This window comes from Delphinapterus leucas, chromosome 1 (assembly GCF_059928025.1).
Source record: "Delphinapterus leucas isolate spDelLeu-1000000601 "Yukka" chromosome 1, BTC_Dleu_Yukka2, whole genome shotgun sequence".
NCBI lineage: Eukaryota > Metazoa > Chordata > Mammalia > Artiodactyla > Monodontidae > Delphinapterus > Delphinapterus leucas.
The window spans coordinates 147,772,812-147,794,011 of NC_143129.1; the positions used below are offsets into that span (position 1 = coordinate 147,772,812).

The window sequence follows — 21,200 nt, forward strand, 5'->3', positions numbered from 1 at the left end:
TCTTTTGCTCTCCCATTCTTGTGTCTCGGCTGTGTTAAGTCAGCTCACTGCCTTCTTGCAGCCCTGTTTTCCTGCATGCACACTTTATCTTCTGACCAGGCACAGTGACAGCAGTTAACAGGGGAGCAAGAAAGGATTGAATACAAACATGCACATTAGTGTGTGCAGTTTTGGTCTATGATACCATGTTGCGTCTTCTGTTTTTGTCGTTATCTACTGTCAGAAAGGAGGAGCTGAGCTGATACTGACCTAGTGTAGAATGCCTGAGGATTTGGGATGAAGGGAGGAGGCTAGTGTTTCATGTGACTGATCTTTGACATGCTGCGGCAGGACTGAAAACACTCTTCTCACTTAAGGAGGAAAGAAAAAATTTCTGAGGTTTCACTTGCAGAATTTGTGGAGTATATTTAGATGTTTCTTCCTGTGTTTTTCTAGTTTTCAATTTTATCTAATTTTATAAGGATTGGAAGTGGGGAATGAACTTTGCTCAATAAGTAGATTGAGGTATTATGGGAGTAACGGGCTGCAACAATGATTCACATGGTAAGAGAATGTTTAAAATCTCCACTGACATCTTGACCCACATTTTGACCCATCTGACAAACGGTTAGTGAGCTCCTTGGCCATCTCAAGTATTTAAAAGTAACAGTATACAAATAGCTTTATTATTGTGCTTTTTTCCCTCCCATATAAATCTTAAGGGCATTGCACCTGCATATCCAAAACAGTTGATTTTTGTCTACATTTAAAATCTCACCTCAAAAAAGGTGAGAAATATAAATGTAGCATGTAGTTTTCCCTTAAATATCTCCTTTGGTGTAATTTTCTCACTTTACTTTATGCCTCAGCTTAATGGAGACTGATCCTCTGTTTGGGTTATGTCTGGGATGAAACTGAAATATAGTCATGAAGCTCTAAGAAGAAACTCTGCAGTACTAATCTGGAGGACTTATTGAATGGCATCCTCCCTTCTTATTGCCTTCTTTTACCTTTCCCCCACCCCAAAAATGTATTGCTGCAGAAATCTATGGCTTTTTCCTCTCATTTTGTAGAAAAAGAAAGTGAAAGGAGTGGGGATGGGGTGGGTAGATTTCAGTACAAACGGGCATTTAAATTTGTTATGTCAAAAAAAAATAGCTCTGTTTTGTAATTCTGAATCTAAGGTTGCTTAAGATTCACTTTAGGAATCCAGCTCTGATGGAAGCATGTAAGACTTTAGATAATGATGTTTCAAACTAAAAGTGGATCCTAACATGTTTGACCTGAAGAGTAGAAAGAGATAAATGCTAATGTGATTCTTTTTTTACTTAGTGTACATTGTCTTATATATTTGATCAATTGGTATTTATGGGTGATCCTAAAATAGCTTTTGAGCAGATGTGGTATTTAATAGAGCAAATGGCCTGTGTTTTGACAATCTTTTTCTATTTTCTCTGTTGTTTCATTCTAAAATTGGTGCACACAAGTGAGATTTAAGAGGAAATTAACACTTCAGTAAATGTCCTTTTCCCTAATTTTGTTGACTGTTTCTATTAGCCATTTTCATTTTATTTGACAGTGATACTTAAGGGTTAAGCTTCAGAGCTGATGCAACTCCTCCTTTTTTTCACCAGCAATTTTCATTGGGCAGCATTTCCATAGCAACAGTGAGATCAGTGAAACCTGAGTGTTTCATTGATTATTTTTCTCCTCTTCCTTTTTTAATCTATTCTCTCTTCACCACATTTTAGTGAGAAAGCGATTTTTTTTTTTTTACAAACAGAGCTTATATTGATTTCTATTCCATAAATAATTAAAAGAGGGTAGAAAAATCTGCCCTTCATTTGAAAATTGAATGTTTCACTATGTATTTAAAAAACGATTCAGGATTAGGAGGATGGATAACCATACCAGCTGTAGCTGATGTTCTCAAATATTCTTGCATTGTTTGCTGGTCTTCTAGGGAAAAGAATAATGTGGAACAGGACCTTAAGGAGAAAGAAGATACTATTAAACAGAGAACAAGCGAGGTTCAGGTATGTGAACTGTAAAATTCAGTATTCCATATCTGATTTAGGAGGATTCATTTTAAATGTATGGGGTCGTTTACTATGTGATGGTTGTGGTATTGATGAGTAGGTCAAGGGAATGCCTATTATTTATGTGATATAAATCTTTATCTTTTGCAAAATGATTATTTTTCTCCTAATTCTGGCCTGCAAAGATTACACTACAATGATCAAGCAGTATTTTTCAGTGTAAATTTCTAGCTTTAAAGGTATTTTAAGATGATATTTATCTGCATATTATATCCTTAAAGGTAAGTTTGAATGACTTATGGTATAAATATTATTATGCCAATAAAACTGAATGAGTGAGATCATCATCATCATCATGAAAACGCAGATTGCTTTTCCATGGGTGTGAGATTTTGTTAGCTAGGAGACCTAGTATTTTAAAGGACTGTCTCTCATAATACTGATAGGGTGGGAAATGATATGGAACAATTTACAGTAGTATTTTATAAGTTGCTTAGTAGCCAGGATATCTTAAACTTTGGCATAAAGAGATTTAATTCATTTTCACTAAGTGCTAAGTAGCTTCATTTTACAAATAGAAAAGACAATAAAACTTCAGTTTCTGATGGGGAAATGACACAAAAGAGGTATTTCAAACATTAAAAATACAGAAAATTGGGCAGTGTTGCATTTAGAGCAGTAAGCAATGCATGTGATCATGTTATTGGAGCACCGCTTCTTAAATGCCACACCAGCACATACAGGAGGTTGGATATCAAAGCACTGGTAGCAGTTGCCAGTAAGAGCTCATGGATGGGCATTTCTTAACATGTTACTTGTATGTTGGATTTCCTTGTCCTGATAGTTTGCAATGGGCAAAAGCTCTAAAATTGTTAGATCCATTATTTTGTTTTAATGTAGCACATTCACCAGAGATTGTCTGACAGGTGGACCATGCTAGGGTGGGGAGAATGATTTACTGAGGAGCTGAGGAAGAAGCCAGAGAGAGAGACTTCTTATTAGAAGTTGATTCCATTATTGTACTTATTTTTCTGGAATTTTCTTAAAGGTGATACAAAGTTAAGAGATGATCACTAATATATTTCTCTTTGTGGTAGTGAGATATGGAATGGTTACCTCAATTACATTATTTTTGTGCAATTTTTCAACTTCTTAAGAAATACAAGAGTCATAGACTTTAAGCAGTTATTGCTGAAAATAGCTTAAGAATGAAATATAAAATCTCAAAAGTTTTCTCAATCTGAAGCGGTAGATATAGTTACTGATATAATATTGGACAGCTTCTAAATTTAGCTAGATAATGTTTCAAAGTACAAAGGTTTTTGCAGTAGACAATATTTTTTTATTTGTGTACATCTATCTATGGTTTTTCGCTATTGCATCTTTTGAGGATGTGAATTTTACATAGCCACTTTGGGAGAACACTAAAATTTACATTGTTCTTTTCAGTCTAAATCGGCTACCCTCGAATATTTGATTTCTTATATTTATAGAAGTTTTGTTATCAGTCAAAATTGCTTTGTTATATGCTTGTCCTTCTTTTACTTAGTGGCGATGGTAAGGTATATGTTAATTCTGAAGCTTTGCCAAATCCAAAATGTGTGCTTGGCAGAGGAAGTCTAAATTGTTGAATTTTTTTGCATAAGGTGCTGTAAATAAAAGATATCTTGGGGCGTGGTTAGTATAGGCCAAGTTCTAATGGTTGAGCGTGCAAGTTCATTGAAAAAAAAAACACAGGATTAAAGCTTTGCATTAGTAGATTCATTACTCATTCCACCCCAATACAGGTGTTGTATTGTCCATGGTAATGAGATACTAGATTAAGAATAACATGGATAATTGACATCTACAAGTAATTAAAACTTTTCATTTTAGTGATTATTTTCAATTTCCTGGAGCAAGACAACTTACCTGAAAATGGTAACAAGTATATTGTATTACCTATTGAGTTAACTCTGATTTAGCCATTGGTAATGAGGCACAGAGTAGGAATAACATGAATAATTAAGATCTGTAACTAACTTGAACTCCTAATGCTTATTTTCTAATCTCTCTGGCAAAAGGCAGTTTACTAGAGCTTATTAATAACTATCAGAATCAAAGAACTTCACTGCTTCTTTCTGACCCCACTTTCTAATGTAGGTGCTAATGAATAATGCCAAAATGAAGACATCAAGGGAGAAGTAAGGGAATATTGACCATCAATAAATGTCTTTCTGCCTAATCCAAACTTGGCTTTTCTGAGTATTCTTGCTTTTCTCCATATTTATAAAGTCACAGATAGTGATTATATGAGCTCATATCTCAAGCACAGAAACCAAACTTTCAAAGCCTCTTTAGATGTGACCAAAGTGCCAAAAGATTAGGTTTTTTTTTAGCATTTATATAGTCTCCCTAATTCAGTTAAATTAGGAAATCTGCTACATAATTAATTTCTACATGTTTGTTTCCTGTATGTATTCCCATGAATTACCATCTTGAAAACTTACAGTTCAAGACTTTTTTCTTAAAGAGCAAACCAGCAATTAACTTCCTCTTTTATGTCGTGAGATGATCACTTAACTCATACGATGTACACTGCTAGTTTGTCAAGTTCCATGGAGAAATTAGGCCCAAAATGATCCAAGGAGGGGAAACTGTAAAAGGATATTCTATCTCAAATGTTTATGGTTTGAGCTGTTTTGTTGTTACAGGGAGAAGGTAGACCCACATTCTTTCCTACCTTAAACTGCATATGTACAGTTTTATTAAAAATTTTCTTCAGGTAGTCAACACATATTTAGGAATTCACCCTCTCATATGTATGCTTTTCAGTTTTGCATAGAAGTTTATAGGAAACAACTTGGTATCAGACAAACTTAATTCAGTTCCTGGTTCTGGCTCTTCCAAGGTTTGAGATCCTAAGGAAGAAATTCAACCACTCTACACATTAGTTTTCTCTTCTGTAACATGAGATAATAAAAATGTCAAACAGTTTGCTGTTAGAATAAAATGATATAATGCAGGTAAAGTGCCTCAGAGTGATTGGCACAAGGTAAGCATTCAGTATATGTTCTAATTATTAGTAGTATTCTATATCTTACTGTCATCTCTTTGTTACTCTCCATCATCATGCTCTTTCTTCTCTGACTTCTATCTTCACATGGCTATATAGGACTAACCAATTTGAAAATACCTTTTTGTTGTTGTTGTTGCTGTCACTTTAGCTACCAGCCTGTTTTTCTCTATTGTTGTTTCTTTGTGTGGCCCTTTTCCCCCTTCCTAGCTTTTCAGTAACCCTACTTAGTTTCCTGTTCACCCATACCATTGTGCTTAATTTATCTCCCCAGGACCAAGAATAATCTTAAGGCCAAATCCATTGGTCCTTCCTACATTGGTTACTGATTTCTTGGGTTGCATTCTCCTAGATATTCATAGCCCCACCTCTTTGACCTTTTGCTTCTGTTGCCTTTGCCAGGAACAGACGGACACTCTCTGACCCCCTCTTTCCTCCCTTTTCCATACCCCCTGTCATCCGTATACTGATAACTCACAAATATTTGTCAAGCCCTCAGTTCTCTTGAGTGCCAGTCTGGCATCTCCAGTTAGGCATTTTGAGGTTTATCATTTCAAAGCCAGTATATCTAAAATGAGTCTCATCTTGTTGAAAAAAATTGGCTTCAAGTTTTGAACTTTTCTGTTTCTGTCAGTGTTTTTCTTTCTCACTACTGCCACCCCTATCACCTAACATCTGAAATTTTGACGTCAGATGTAAGTGCTTACTCCATCCTCCTCCTGACTTTCTTCCTAAACCAATTTTAGTTATGACTCTCAGATGTGAAAATCTTTACTGCTGCCCACTGCCACTGTTAATAATGGGAGGATGTCATCCTCATGGATATATTGGAATTGGAAAAAAAATTCTAGGCCATCCTCTTGTACGACTTATTTTTTGATTGCCTGCCTCTGAACTGTGCGCCATACACATGCTCTTTTTTATTCCCACCCTTATACCTTTTGTTGTTGCAACCTAGAATGTTCCTTACCCCCCTGCTTATGTGAATTCTACCCATGCCTTAAAGTCCAGCTCAAACTGACCACTTTTCTAAACTTTCTCTTCTCTGTCCCTTCAGTCTATACCTGTCTTTCCTGTGTTGGAACTCCCAGAGAAGTGTGTGTACACTTATATGGCACGTTCAGTACGTTACCTTATTGTACTATTTTAATGTGTATGTATATAGATTCCAATATCTTATAGCTTACATTGTGAGCTCCTTAAGCTTAGAAATTGTACCTTGGATCTTATTTTTCACTATGTATGGTAATGTATTCTTAGATGGAGGTAAATTTAAGGAAGATATTGACAGTAGAAATGAATAAACTTCCATTTTGTGCATGAAATTAAAAATAGGGCAGCACACACTCAGAAACCACAGGCAGAATGGATCAGGAGCACAGCTGGTATCATGAAGAGTCAGACATTTCCATATTGTTCATACTACCTTCATGAGAGAGAAGCTCCCAATTGTTTAAACTTTATCAGTAAAGATTTAGTAGTTCATAGTAATTGCCCATTTTTTTTTCCCTAGATGAAGAAGGATGACTTATTTTGGGTAGAAATAAAATTAGATACATGAGCTCAACATTCTTTTCCTGGCGATAATGTTCTTAGAACATGCTGAGAAGCATATGATTGAGAAATAAAGGCAGGCTGTTAGTAGGGTTTTCTAACATCTACCCTAGTTTAATAGACTCCCTTTCTGGTCTTTGACTTAAACATCTTGCTCTATAGTTGATACTTTTTTATATGAAGACTATTCCTAGGGGCTTCCCTGGTGGTGCAGTGGTTAAGAATCCTCCTGCCAATGCAGGGGACACGGGTTCGAGCCCTGGTCCGGGAAGATCCCACATGCTGCAGAACAACTAAGCCCGTGCACCACAACTACTGAGTCTGCGCTCTAGAGCCCGCGAGCCACAACTACTGAGCCCATGTGCCACAACTGCTGAAGCCCACGTGCCTAGAGCCCATGCTCCACAACACGAGAAGCCACCCCAATGAGAACACACCGCAACAAAGAGTAGCCCCTGCTCGCCCCAACTAGAGAAAGCCCACGCGCAGCAACGAAGACCCAACACAGCCAAAAATAAACAAATTTTTGAAAAAGGAGAGAATATTCCTATAACTTCCATTTTGAGAATTAGGCCAACATAACGAATGTACCTGATTATTTATTGTTTTGGATTAGTCTGTAGAATTTTTTTTTAATCACTTAAATAGCATTTTCTGTAAGATTACCAAAATACTTGAAGTTACCTTTGTTCTTTTTAATAGTTCTTCAAGTATGGATATACTAGTGTACAAGTATAGATATACTGTATATATGGTTTGGGTTTTTTTTTAAGTTTTATTCATAAACTAGTGTCCTGTTGTTTATTTTTTACTCTGTATTTATATGAAACAGATACAACTGTATTCATATTTCATAGATTTACCTCTTTAGTTGTACAACTGACTTGGGTTGCTAAAATTAATTATTTTATTCTTAAATATAGCTGAGAATTTTTTAATCTTTTTTTTTTTTTTTTCGGTACGCGGGCCTCTCACTGTTGTGGCCTCTCCCGTTGCGGAGCACAGGCTCTGGACGCGCAGGCTCAGCGGCCATGGCTCACGGGCCTAGCCGCTCCGCGGCATGTGGGATCTTCCCAGACCGGGGCACGAACCTGTGTCCCCTGCATCGGCAGGTGGACTCTCAACCACTGCGCCACCAGGGAAGCCCTAGCTGAGAATTTTTATGTATTTGTTTAAATTTTATTTCCACTACCCCCCGTAGCACATCAGGGAATATGGAGGAATGGGGACAAATTTATCATTTTCTTTAACTTGTGTGATTTCTAGAAAATAGGACACTTTCCTTGAAATTTATTTTTCTTGTTTTTTTGAAATTTATTTTAAAATAAAGCCAAGATCCCAGTTCAAGGATCCCTTCATTCCTGGATGAGGAACCTTGGATGTGGCTTGCTTTGGTATTTTTCTAAAACAGACCTTGGCAACGCATTACAGAAGTCTTGTTCACTTTATCCTTGCCATTTTCTAATTGCTGCTATCCTCTTTTCTTTTGTTGTTGATGACACAGGTGAGTAAGTAGAGCATGATCATGGAAAGTAGAACGTAACTAGGAAGGCATCTGCAAATGTCTTTAGTCACTCACTTGATGAGATGGCATTTGATAGTAACTGAGGTTGCGCACTAATTCAGGAGAGGATTTTCCTAAAGGGCTACCTTAAGATAAAAAGAAAGTTATCCTAGTTTAGTGGAAGACACTGTTTGCAAGAGAACCTGCTGCTGCCCTAGTCAAGGGTGGGCAGGAGGTGGGGGCAGGGAGGGAGATGTACATCTGTTGACTTTACTTAGTCTCAGGATAAGCAAGTCTGTACCAAAATAAAATAGCCAAGTATATTTGGATATTGAAATTTTTGTGAAAATGCATTACAGTGGTAGTAGTCTTACCAAGTAATTTTACAGTGAAGTTTGATTCTTATTCTTGTTCACGTGTATGTTTGCATCTGTTCATTTTGATTTTGTGCAGTTTACTAAGCTTGCTTACTGAAAAAGAAGACCTTTGTGTGTGTGGATTAATGTTGGAATTTTTTTTAGAGAAGATCTTTTTCATATTTAGATGAGACATGGAGAAACATTAATTATAATTAATTTTAATGTGGACATCTATCCAGCTTAAATATATCACTAATGTGAGGTAGTTTCTCAGTAACCTTTCGCTTAAGGCCTGTGCTTTTGTGTTACTATGTGGATTTTTACTATAGCCAAGAAGTGAGGTTGGGAAATTTGAGTGAATGTGTTTGCTCTTTGGAAGAGAAAGGGCAAGAATGAGTAAATATTCCCTTTCCTGTTGCATAAACTTTTCTTCTAGGGGTGCATTTAAAGTGACTCTCTAAAAATGCAAGTTCTGAAATCTGGTTCATTTTATTAAAGGAAACCAGCATCAATCCCACTATTGGTAGTTCGTACATAAAAATTCAGTTACATCGGAATATTTTTATATTGGTATGAAACCATGAGAGGTATGTGATACTTAAAAAACTTCAAACTTGACATTTTATGATTATAAAGGTAATATGGGTCCCTCGTAATCATGTAAAATAAAGAAAAATATAAAAGGAAAGAAACTCTACAATTTCACGTTCCAGGGAGAGCCATTGTTAACATTTTGCTATATTTTCTATGAATGTATATAAATGGCTTTATATTTATTTGCCATTATACTGTATATGCCTTTGTATTCAACTTTTAATTTTTATTATTTTTTATGTTTTTGGCTGTGTTGGGTCTTCGTTGCTGCGCGTGGGCTTTCTCTAGTTACGGCGAGTGGGAGCAACTCTTTGTTGCGGTGCACGGGCTTCTCCTGCGGTGGCTTCTCTTGTTGCGGAGCACGGGCTCTAGGTGCGTGGACTTCAGTAGTTGCCACGGGCCCTAGAGTGTGCAGGCTTCAGTAGTCATGGCTCGCGGGCTCTAGAGCGCAGGCTCAGTAGTTGTGGCGCACAGGCTCAGTAGTTGTGGCGCACGGGCTTAGTTGCTCCATGGCATCTTCCCGGACCAGGGATTGAACCCATGTCCCCTGCCTTGGCAGACGGATTCTTAACCACTGTGCCACCAGGGAAGTCCCTGTATTCAACTTTTAAAAATTAGCATTATGTCCTAGACATTTTCTTACATTACGTGACCCTTTTAAGGCAAATTTTATTTTTCTAATTGTACTTACAATGTAAGTAGAGACATCATAATTACATCTATTTATATAAAGACTGGGTATTGTTAGTGATGTGAAGTCTAAGATTTTTCTTCGGGGTTTGGGAGAGGGTAGGAAATTAGACTAGAATATTCGAAGATGGGAATAAGTAACATATTTTTCCTATTCCTATTAAGCATTTCTTTAAAAATGCTTTTTGGATCAGTATATCATTATATATAAACCATATAATAATTTTATGAACAGAGTATTGACAGTGGGTTGTTTTCCCAAATATAAAATTACTTCAGATCTGCAGGTGGCATGCTTTCAAAATATTTTGTAATTAAATTATGAGAATTTTTCAAACCACTGTAGTTTTTCAAGCTACTGCGTTAAATTGAAGCTGTTACTATGCCTTTCTGAGGAGTAAGAATAGAATATAATATAAATGTAAAAAAAGAAATTCATAAGTTTAAAAGCATGAGAAAGATATATGCCACAGTGACATGCTAAATCAGTAAAGATTATTTCCATATAATGGAAATTTTATTATTTAAAAATTTTTTTTAAACTTTTTGGCTGTGCCACGTGGGATGTGGGATCTTAATTCCCCGACTAGGAGTTGAACCCGGGTCCCCTGCATTGGAAGTATGGAGTCTTAACCACTGGACCGCCAGGAAAGTCCCTGGAAATTTTTTTTTTTTTTTTTTTTTTTTTTGCGGTACGCGGGCCTCTCACTGTTGTGGCCTCTCCCGTTGCGGAGCACAGGCTCCGGACGTGCATGCTCAGCGGCCATGGCTCATGGGCCCAGCTGCTCCGCGGCATGTGGTATCTTCCCGGACCGGGGCACGAACCCGTGTCTCCTGCATCGGCAGGCAGACTCTCAACCACTGCACCACCAGGGAAGCCCCCCTGGAAATTTTAAATGTCAAATCAGTCTTGGTCTATTGACTGTACAAATATTGAATCAGTATAGAAATTTAGATATTATTTTAATTTAACAAAATGCATTTATTATAGGTCAGTTAGAGGCTAGTTTTAATATTTTGCTATAGTTTAAATGCAGAGTGAAGCTTTCCCATAGTATGTTGAAAGAACATAAAGCCCCTTCTGTCAGCCTCAGGCACGTTTCCCACTAGTTTCTCCCAGATACTAGAATCCTTGTGATAGTTACAAATCATTGCCTAATTAATCGTCTAGAATGTGCGAGGTATTGTACTAGATTGTGGAACCTCTGAGAAAGATGAGGCATTGGCTCTGTCCTTCAGCAGGTTATTATTTAGAGGTAACTATAATACAGTGTAGTAAGTGTCATAATAGAGGTTAGGTACAAACTGCTGTACGAGCACAGGTAAAGGAACTTCAAGGTGGGTCAGAGGATATTAAATTTGGCTGGGCCTTGAAGAATGAAAAGTGAGCTTCCAGATAGCAATGGTGTGGAAGGGCATTCAAGGCAGAGCAGATGGTGTAGGAAAGGCACACGGACATTGAAGTATATTGTCTGTTGGAGAAAGAGGGTCTATTGAGGATGGGGCACAGGTGACCACGAAGAAAAGAGGGTAGTAAAAGAGGAAGGATAATGTTGGGCCCAGAATTGAAGGTTCTAAGGTATCTTGTAGCCTGTTTTACTTTATCCTATAGATAAGAGGGAACCATCGCATATTTTTGAAATAGCAGAGTGATTAAAGAAATCTCCTTTGCAATGAGTTATTTTTTAAAGAAAGTTAGACATTTGGAATAGGAAGAAACAAAGGCAAAATAAATTATGAATCAGGAGAGGGACAATGAAAACTAGTATGTATCTATTGAGAGCCAATGTGAGGTGCATATCTAAAGGTGTATCTCCATTTTGAGTGTGGATTGGTTAACAGTGTAAGCAAGGTTAAAAATTTAGGCATTAAAAAAAAATTTAGGCATGCTGCTAAATTAATAATAAAGTACTAGCAGAGCTCACCATTATGAATCTGTAATCACCTAGACTCGTGGAATGTTAGCCCAAGAAGAGTCTTTCATTGATCATCCATTGTGTTGGCTCTTTTAAGGGAATTTTTTAAGGAAAGCAGCATGGTAGTAGTTGTACTTTTAAATTGATCAGTTGGTTGAGAAAATATAAGTTAAAAAGCAGTTATTAAAAACATTGTTCAGTGTCTTATTTAATCACAGAAGCATCTGCATATATTTGAAAAATAGTGGCACATGTGTGAAACATTTAGTCTACAGACAGTGTGTAGCATAGCATATAGCAGAGCTCAGACTCTGGAAGGAGAAATGAGAACCTACTGTATTGCACAGGGAACTCTACTCAATGCTCTGCGGTGACCTAAATGAGAAGGAAATCCAAAAAAAGAGGGGATGTGTGTATATGTATAGCTGATTTACTTTGCTGTACAGTATAAACTAACACAATATTGTAAAGCAACTATACTCCAATAAAAAATTTTTTAAAAACCTGGTTTGAATTTATCACTTGCTTAATTGTATCTTTGAACAAGTTACTTGCTCATCTGTGCCTCAGTTTTCTCATGTGTAAAATGTGAATAATAGTATCTACCTCATAGATTTGTCATATGGGGTGTAAATGAGTGTAACAGTACCTAGCACAATGTAAGGGCCATTGAAAATGTTTGCTGTCATGTTGATGATGCTATCTTGTATAAGTCATGCAATCATTCAGAGACCTTCTGATAAGTTTTTCTTCTATTTTCTTAGATTCTTATTCTGATGAATGATCATTGGGGTCTTTGAATAGTATGTTATTTAAAGGATATTGTTACTTTTAGAAACTTGTGTTCACAATTTTACTTCACTCTCTTCAAGATCTCTGCCCACCTCGTGCAGACACATGCCTTAGGAGTTATCAATCCATTCTTCTTTCTCACCCGTGGTTCCTGGAGACAATCAGGAGACAATCAAGTCCTAATTCCCTATGGAATCCTTTGTATATAATGAATTAACCTCTCTCCTGTGCATCTGCAGTGGTACTAGTAATTTACCATTCTTCAGAGAATTGGGAAAATAGTCATTCAAATGATCTTCTCTGGTTCAAATGAGGAACCCCAATTGTCAGAGGATATGTAAATTTGGCCATCTTGGCTGCTGTGTTTCATGGTGGTAATGGTAATGGCAAGGTTGCATTCATCTGTCTCTCAACTCTCCCTTGTACAGAGATTCCCACTGTATTTTTTTTAAATCTGTATCCGTTTTGTTTTTTTTAATAAATTTATTTATTTATTTATTATTTTTGGCTGTGTTGGGTCTTTGTTGCTGCACGCAGGCTTTCTCTAATTGTGGTGAGCGGGGGCTACTCTTTGTTGCAGTGCGCTGGCTTCTCTTGTTGCTGAGCACGGGCTCCAGGCACACGGGCTTCAGTAGTTGTGGTGCGTGGGCTCTAGAGTGCAGGCTCGGTAGTTGTGGTGCACGGGCCTAGTTGCTCTACAGCATGTGGAATCTTCCTGGACCAGGGCTCGAACCTGTGTCCCCTGCATTGGCAGGCGGATTCTTAACCACTGCACCACCAGGGAAGCCCCTAATCTCTGTATCCTTTATCATTAAGCATAAGATCTAGCACATAGATGAATAAATAAACATGTCATTTTCAAAATGGTTTATCTTTTTTTGTTTTAAGAAATTTTCTTACACTGAGATCTGTATTTTCTTCTGCACATTTTAAAGTTTTGTCTTTCACATTAGGTCTGTAGTATACCTGGAATTAATTTTTCTGTTTGGTATGATTTAGAGACTTATAATTTTTTTCTTCTTGCCATTCGGGTATGCCCAGCATCATTTACTGAATAGTTAGTTCTCTTTTCCTCCAGTCAATTTTAATGTCATGCCTTCTCATCATTTTTTCTTTATATATCTAGATCTGTGTCTAAGTTCTGTTTTCTCTTCCTTTGATCTGTTTGTCTATCCTTGCATCAAACCAAGCTGTCATAGTTATCTTAGCTTTCCAGTAATTCATAATATCTTATAGGGTAAGCCCTTTTTACATTTTATAATGCTGTTTTTGGTTTTTTTCTTTGTTCTTCCAAATAATTTTTAGAATATGTTCTTCCAGAGCTTTTCAGGTTCCTTGGAAAATCTTGTTAGGATTTTCATTGGAGTATATAGATTAATTAGGAGAGAATTAACATCTTTACGGTGTTACTCATCATTCACTAAATAGTAATGGAGTACCTCTTGTATACTGGGAACTGGGAATATAGCAGTGAACAAAATTCGCAAATATCCCTGGACTCATGGAGCTTACATTCTAATAGAAGGAGATACGTTCTATTACTCATAGTAGCCAAAACTAGGATCAGTCTAAATGTCCATCAAAAGTATATCCATACAATGGAAAACTACTAAGCAATAAAAAGGAACAAACTATGTATACATGCAGTAACATGGATGAATCTCAAAATATACTGGGTATAAGAATACAGTAGACTACAGAATAAAAAAGAAAGAATACAGTAGACTACACATTACCATAGACTACATATTATATGATTCTATTTATATGAAATGTCTATAAAAGGTAAAATTATAGCAACAGAAAGCAGGTCACTGGTTGCCTGGAGCTTGAAATGGGAATGAGAATTGACTCCTAAATGGTATGAAGGAACTTTTTAGGTTGTGGAAGTGTTATAAAACTGAATTGTGGTGATCATTGCACAACTGTACATATTTACTAAAACTCACTGAGTTGTATACTTACAATGGGCACCTTTTATGGTTGTATAAATTATATCTCATAAAGCTATTTAATTATTTTATGCCAACTCAGATGCAACTTGAAAACATGCTAAGTCGCAAAGAAGCCAGTCACAAAAAAACACGTTGTATGAGTCCATTCATATAAAATATCTAGAACAGACAAAGCTATAGAGATAAAAAGTAGATTGGTGGTTGCCTAGGGCTGGGGTGATTAGGAGGGAAATAGGGAGTGACTTGCTAACGGGTATGGGGTTTCTTTTTGCAGTGACAAAAATGTTCTAAAATTGTTGTGGTCATGGTTCCACAACTCTGTAAAATATACTAAAAACCATTGACTTTAAATGGGTGAATTGTATGATATGTAAATTATCTCAATAAAAGCTCTTCTAGAAAATAAATAAAATTATATGCTGTATATGAAGGAGAATCAGTGGAGGGAGATGGTGGTGGGTGATGGTGAGGAAGGCCTCACTGAGAAGTTAACAGTTGAGCAAAGACTTCAAAGAGATGGGGGATTGAGGCATGTGGATACTTGGGGGAAGAACTTTCTAGGAAGAGGGAATAATCAGTGAAAGATCCCGAGAAGGGAGCATATGTGACATGTTTGAGAAGCAGCAGTAAGGCCAGTGTGGCTGAAATAGAGTGGGCAAGGGAGAGAGCAGTAGGAAATGAAGCGGGAGATGGGATCACGTGGGGCCATTGTAAAGACTTGGGTTTTTACAGTAAGGGAGATGGGAAGTCAGTGCAGAGTTTTACATAGAGGAGTGACATCATCTGACGTAGGTTTTTAACAGTGGCTGCTGTGCTGAAAATAAACTGAAAGGTAGCATGCATGGAGGAAGGGAAACCAATTAGAAGGCAGCAGTCTAGGAGAGAGAGAAAAGTGACTGGGACCAAGGTTGAAGAAAAACGTGGCCAGTTTTTTAAGTATATTTTGAAGGAAGGAGCAAAAAATTTGCTGACAGATTGGAGATGAGATGTGAGAGAAAGAGAAGAGTCAGAGAAGATGCTATATTTTTTGGCCAGAGAAACTGAGAGGGGGGAAGATGGAGGATAAAGCAGATGGGGTGGGGGAAATGCCAGGAGTTCTGTTTTTGATATGTTAGAGAAGCCCATCAGACATCCAAGGATGGATTTGAGTAAGCGAATTGAATTTCTAAATCTGGAATCTAGGGAAGAAGTCCTCAAGTAAAGACTGTATTTAAAGCTATGAATCCTCCAATCCATCAACACAATGTACTTAATAAGATGAGACTTTACTTTCCCTTAAGATAGGCTTTTATAAATTGTTAGCCTTCCCCTGCCTCCAAAGATAATAAATACGTTAATTTCCCTGTATTTCAGGATCTTCAAGATGAAGTTCAAAGGGAGAATACTAATCTGCAAAAACTGCAGGCCCAGAAACAGCAAGTACAGGAACTCCTTGATGGGCTGGATGAGCAGAAAGCTCAGCTGGAGGAGCAACTGCAGGAAGTCAGGAAGAAGTGTGCTGAGGAGGCCCAGCTGGTAAAGTCTGGCGGTTTACTGCTGCCTGTATCTATACCTTAGTTGCTTTTGCCGGCTTAAGATGGAAACATTCTCTGCTTCTTGTTGCTTTTATTGTTAGGTGGCAGTCTAGTCAACATGAAGTTCAGGGAATTGAAGGAGATGGGGCATGTTTCATCCAGAAATTACAGGGGAAGTAGGACACTTCATATTTTTTTTTTCCAAATTTTAGTTGGAGGTATGGTACCTATGCCTTCCACTCTCCTCTGTCAGTCCCCTGATTGCCCTTCTCTACAAAAAATACATTAAAAAACCACCAAAATAGTAAACTAAACAAATAAACCTAATGCATTATGGAATATTTTAATGACATTTCTTTTTTTAATCCCCCTTTCTTCTCATTCACCTCCATGTTATAGATCTCATCCCTGAAAGCTGAATTAACTAGTCAAGAATCACAGATCTCCACTTATGAAGAAGAGCTGGCCAAAGCTAGGGAAGAGCTGAATCGCCTACAGCAAGAAACAGCAGAGTTGGAGGAGAGTGTAGAGTCAGGGAAGGCCCAGCTGGGCCCTCTTCAGCAGCACCTGCAAGATTCACAGCAGGAAATAAGTTCAGTAAGTCTTTGTGGCAGTGAAAAATACACTCAAATGGGCACTCACATACCCTTTTAGTAAATAATATTTTCTCTATCTGCTTCTTCTCCCTCTGCCTAGTTTATTTTTCATTTTCAGTCATTTTGTATGAATAGGCTTCTTGTCACCTGTCATAAGTTAAAACTCTCACGTATCTTGTACATCTTATGGTTATCACTGGAGCCTGGTTGAGTGTGCAGGATTTGTAGTTAGATGGTTTAGGTTTAAATGCTGGCTCTGCCACTTACTGCCTCAATCTTCTCAGTATCAGATTCCTCATCTTTAAAACTGGAGGACTGGGGGGACTTGCCTGGTGGCGCAGTGGTTAAGAATCCACCTGCCAACGCAGGGAACACAGGTTCAAGCCCTGGTCCAGGAAGATCCACATGCCGTGGAGCAACTAAGCCCATGCGCCACAACTACTGAGCCTGCGCTCTAGAGCCCGCGAGCCACAACTACTGAGCCCACATGCCACAACTACTGAAGCCCACGTGCCTAGAGCCCCTGCTCCACAGCAAGAGAAGCCACTGCAGTGAGAAGCCCGTGCACCGCAACGAAGAGTAACCCCCACTCGCCGCAACTAGAGAAAGCCCACGCTCAGCAATGAAGACCCAACGCAGCCAAAAATAAATTTATTTTTAAAAAAAAATTGGAGAATTGGGAATTTTCTGGTGGTCGAGTGGTTAGGACTCTGCCCTTTCACTGCCAAGGGCCCAGGTTTAACCCCTGGTCGGGGAACTAAGTGATCCCCGTAAGCTGTGTGGCATGGCCAAATTTTAAAAAATAAATAAAATTGGAGAATTAACAGTACTCCTCTACCTTCTAGAGCTGCTTGTAAAGTTTCAGTGAGGCAAAACCAGTGAGACATTTGAGCACAGTGTTTGGTAAATAAGTGCTCAGTATGTGTTGCTTATTTTTATAAATAATAACCCAGTGCCTTCCCTTTTGGGATTCTTAAAATCAGTTTTGCTCATTTAGAGACCTGTATTTTTTGTAATTAGGAAATTGTTCTTTGTATAGATAAATATGCAGTGTTATGGTAGATCAAGAATATAGATCCTTCGCTATGCTATTTCTTGACTTCCCTAAATGGAGAATAATATTTTATAGAATGATGGTAAGATGGTTAGATGTGCATAGAGATAATGTAGCCCATTCCTTTCATTTTGAATTTGAACAAATTGAAGCCAAGGAAGGTTAAGTAACTTGCCTATGGTTACATAGCCTTCAAAAGAGCCACAGCCTAAGATTCAGATCTTCTAAAACCTGGTCACTTAATTATTATACATAATGAAGTTCTTCCCCTTGATATGCTTCCCTCCCCCCTCTTGCCTGGCAGGTGAATACCTGCTCACTCATCTTGCAAGACATAGCTTAACCTCTTATTTCTTTGTGGGATTTTCTGAACCCTGCCTGTATTGGACATTGTACTTCTGTTATAGCAATCATAACATTTCCCCCTGCACATTTGTTTATGTGTCTGTCTCCCTCAGTAGATGGAGCTTTTAGGTCTAGAAACATACATTTTTATCCTAACATTTAGCACAGTTCTTGTCCCAGTGTAGGTACTCAATAAACAGGTAGGAAACCCAAAAGAAAGTCATCCTAGTGGGAATGATACCAGATAAATGGACAGTCTTTAAAATAGTTTTCTTTGAGTTTAAAAAAAAACTGTTGTTTAAAGTATAATTTATAGACCATAAAATTAACCAGTTTTTTCAGTGCTCTTTCTGCTCTGCCACCAAACACCACGACAGTCTCTGTCATTGGAAATCGAAATGAACACGGTGCACTGGGCGGTGTTTCCTTTTCTTTTTTCCTTCAGTAATAACAAACATGATTGCACAGTCACTCATAAAATGTTCGTTACTCTCCCCACCCAACAACATCCTGATTTTTAGTTTAAACTGTTAGCTTGAAGCAGTAGGCATTTCAACAATAAAAAAACATTGTCTTTCCAGTATACCTTCAATTTTTTCTTATAAATATTCATTTGAATATTTCCATTTGTGGTGGAAGCTTGCTGATTTACTGGAAGTTGATTCTGTTCCCCGGAAATGTCACTTGGGTGGCCCTTCTGGGCTAAAATGCAAAGTCCAAGTACTGATTTTTGAACCCAGAGTTCTGTGTAAGATCCAAAAACAAAATTAACCAGTTTTAAGGATCCAATTCAGTGATTTTCAGTAAATTTAGAGTTGCTCAAACATCCCAATCCAGTTTTAGAGCATTTCCATCACTCCCAAAAGATCCTTGTGCCCATTTATAGTCAGTCCCCACTCTTACCCCTAGGTAACTACTAATCTATGTTTTGCTTCTATAAATTTGCTTTTTCTGAACATTTCACATAGAGAAAATCAAGCACTGTGTGGTCTTTCTCATGTGGTTTCTTTCACTTAGCATAATGTTTTTGAGGCTCATCCATGTTGTAGCATGTAACAATATTATAGTCCATTGTATAAGGTATTTTGTTTACCCATTCATCAATTAATGGGCATTTGGATCCTTTCCACTTGTTGACTATTACAAATAATGCTGCTTTAAATTTTGTATTTGCATACAATTGTTTGTGTGGACATATGTCTTCATTTCTCTTGGATATGAAAGTTGTTTATATTGTAAAGTTATGTTAAACTTTTTTTTTTAACTTTAAATTGCCAAACTTTTCCAAAGTGGCTGTACCATTTTATGTTCCCCCTAGCAGTGTATGAGGGTTCCAAGTTTCTCCACATTCTTACCAACACTTATTGTCTTTTTGATTGTAGTCATTCCTGTAGATGTAAAGTGGTACTTCATAGTTTTTAATTCGTAATTCTCTTATGACTAGAGATGTTGATCATCTTTTCATGTGCTTATTAGCCATTTGTATATCCTTCTGGATGAAACATCTGTTTAAGTCCCTTGCCCATTTTTTAAAAATGGGTTCTTCTTATTAAATTATAAGTTTTTAAAAATATATATGTATTCTGGAGATAAGTCCTTTATCAGATAGTCAATTGATTTGCAAATAGTTTCTCCCAGTCTCTGGCTTGTCTTTTCATTTTCTTTTCTTTGACTTTTTTGCAAGAGGATTTCTTTCAAAGGAAGGAGCATAAATGAGAAAAATAGAAAGGACTCTGGATATTATAAATTATCAGAGAGAAAATAAAACAGTGTTTTTGAGCATGGAAAATAGTTTCAGCAGGCTGTACTACCAAGTGTGCCAGAATATATTTGGTATCTGTGAAAGGAATTAGATCCTTGTGTCTGATCGCCAAACCTTAAGAATAAACATACCAAACTGTTACACTTGACTCAGTGACTATATGTCTTTCCACAGAGGGCCTATAAAAAAGAAGTTGCTCTTGAAAGCTTAACTATAGCTTTTTTGGGAAAAGAAATAACTAAAGAAAAATTTTCTGACTTGCTGAATTTTTATTTTTACTTCTTACCTTGTATTTGCAAGAAAACAAAGAACCTTTGACCTTAACTCTGTGTAACTTACTTATACAATATATACTATTTATCCAAGTATTTCTGGCACTCTAAATGTTTATTGTACTTTTCTTGCACAATTTGCAAAGAGCTTGTGTTAGTTGTGTGATTTTTTTTTTTTCTGTATCCTCTAAGTTTACATAGAGAGTAAGGCTTAGTGACAGGTGCATGGGAGAACCAGACACAGGAAAGCCTAGTTGTGTTCACGATTCTATTGATTGTCTCAGAAATAACTATAAGGAACAAACTGTCCTAAACAGAACTTTCTGATAGGCAAGTATTTCACCCTACTGTTTCATCTGTATGATGGGTATTATTTTAGTATTAATTTTTAAATCTTATACTGCAAGGTAGTAGTGGGCATTAAAATTGATTTAATGGTCATGATAAATTTTTTAAATGAAAGAAGGGAGAACAGGAAATATCAGCATGCATTATATGCAGTAAGGGTAAGTATTACTTCATGGAACTTGTTTTACCACTGTATGTGCGTGTGTGTGTGTATAATTATATATATGATGTATGCATCTATATATGTGTGTTTATGTATATAAATACACACAGAGAGACATATATAAACATATATATTTACTGGGTCAGGGAATCTGTTTCTTTCTATGGATTAAAGTAAAAGTAAGTTTATAAGCCACTGCTCTGTAACACTAGGAATATACAAGGCCTATGCTGTGGATTAATAAATATGTAGTATTTTTGGATTGTTAGTTTAAATCCTAAATACAGTGCAGTTTGGTAGATATGTACATATATGCTTAATGATGCCCACTGTTTAAATTTATAAGCATAATAGTTGCGTTTTTCAGTGAACATATATTAAGCACTTACAGTATGCATCATTGTCCTAGATGTTGGAGATACAAAGTTGGTAACAAAAATTGTGGTCTCTACCCTCAGGCTCAAGTCTTTATCTTTTTAAAAGTAGAGTGAATTAGTGGAAAAGGAACAGGAATATTTAATTGCAATATAATAGTGAGAAATGCAGTGTGCCAGGCACTTTTACACACATTGTCCATCTTTTACATAGGGCTTTACTTTTTTTTTTTTGCGGTACGCGGGCCTCTCACTGTTGTGGCCTCTCCCGTTGCGGAGCACAGGCTCCGGACGTGCAGGCTCAGCGGCCATGGCTCACGGGCCCAGCCGCTCCA

The 21,200-nt window shown here is 37.2% G+C and overlaps 1 protein-coding gene across 1 annotated transcript in view; it reads left to right on the top strand.

Annotated features, from left to right (window-relative positions):
• EPS15 (epidermal growth factor receptor pathway substrate 15) overlaps nucleotides 1-21,200 on the top strand; it is a 159,388-nt gene that overhangs the window by 91,297 nt on the left and 46,891 nt on the right. Inside the window, exons 13-15 of the mRNA XM_022575663.2 lie at nucleotides 1,943-2,015; nucleotides 15,791-15,952; nucleotides 16,351-16,548. Coding sequence (XP_022431371.1) covers nucleotides 1,943-2,015; nucleotides 15,791-15,952; nucleotides 16,351-16,548 — 433 coding nt within the window. The remainder of the gene's footprint in view (nucleotides 1-1,942; nucleotides 2,016-15,790; nucleotides 15,953-16,350; nucleotides 16,549-21,200) is intronic.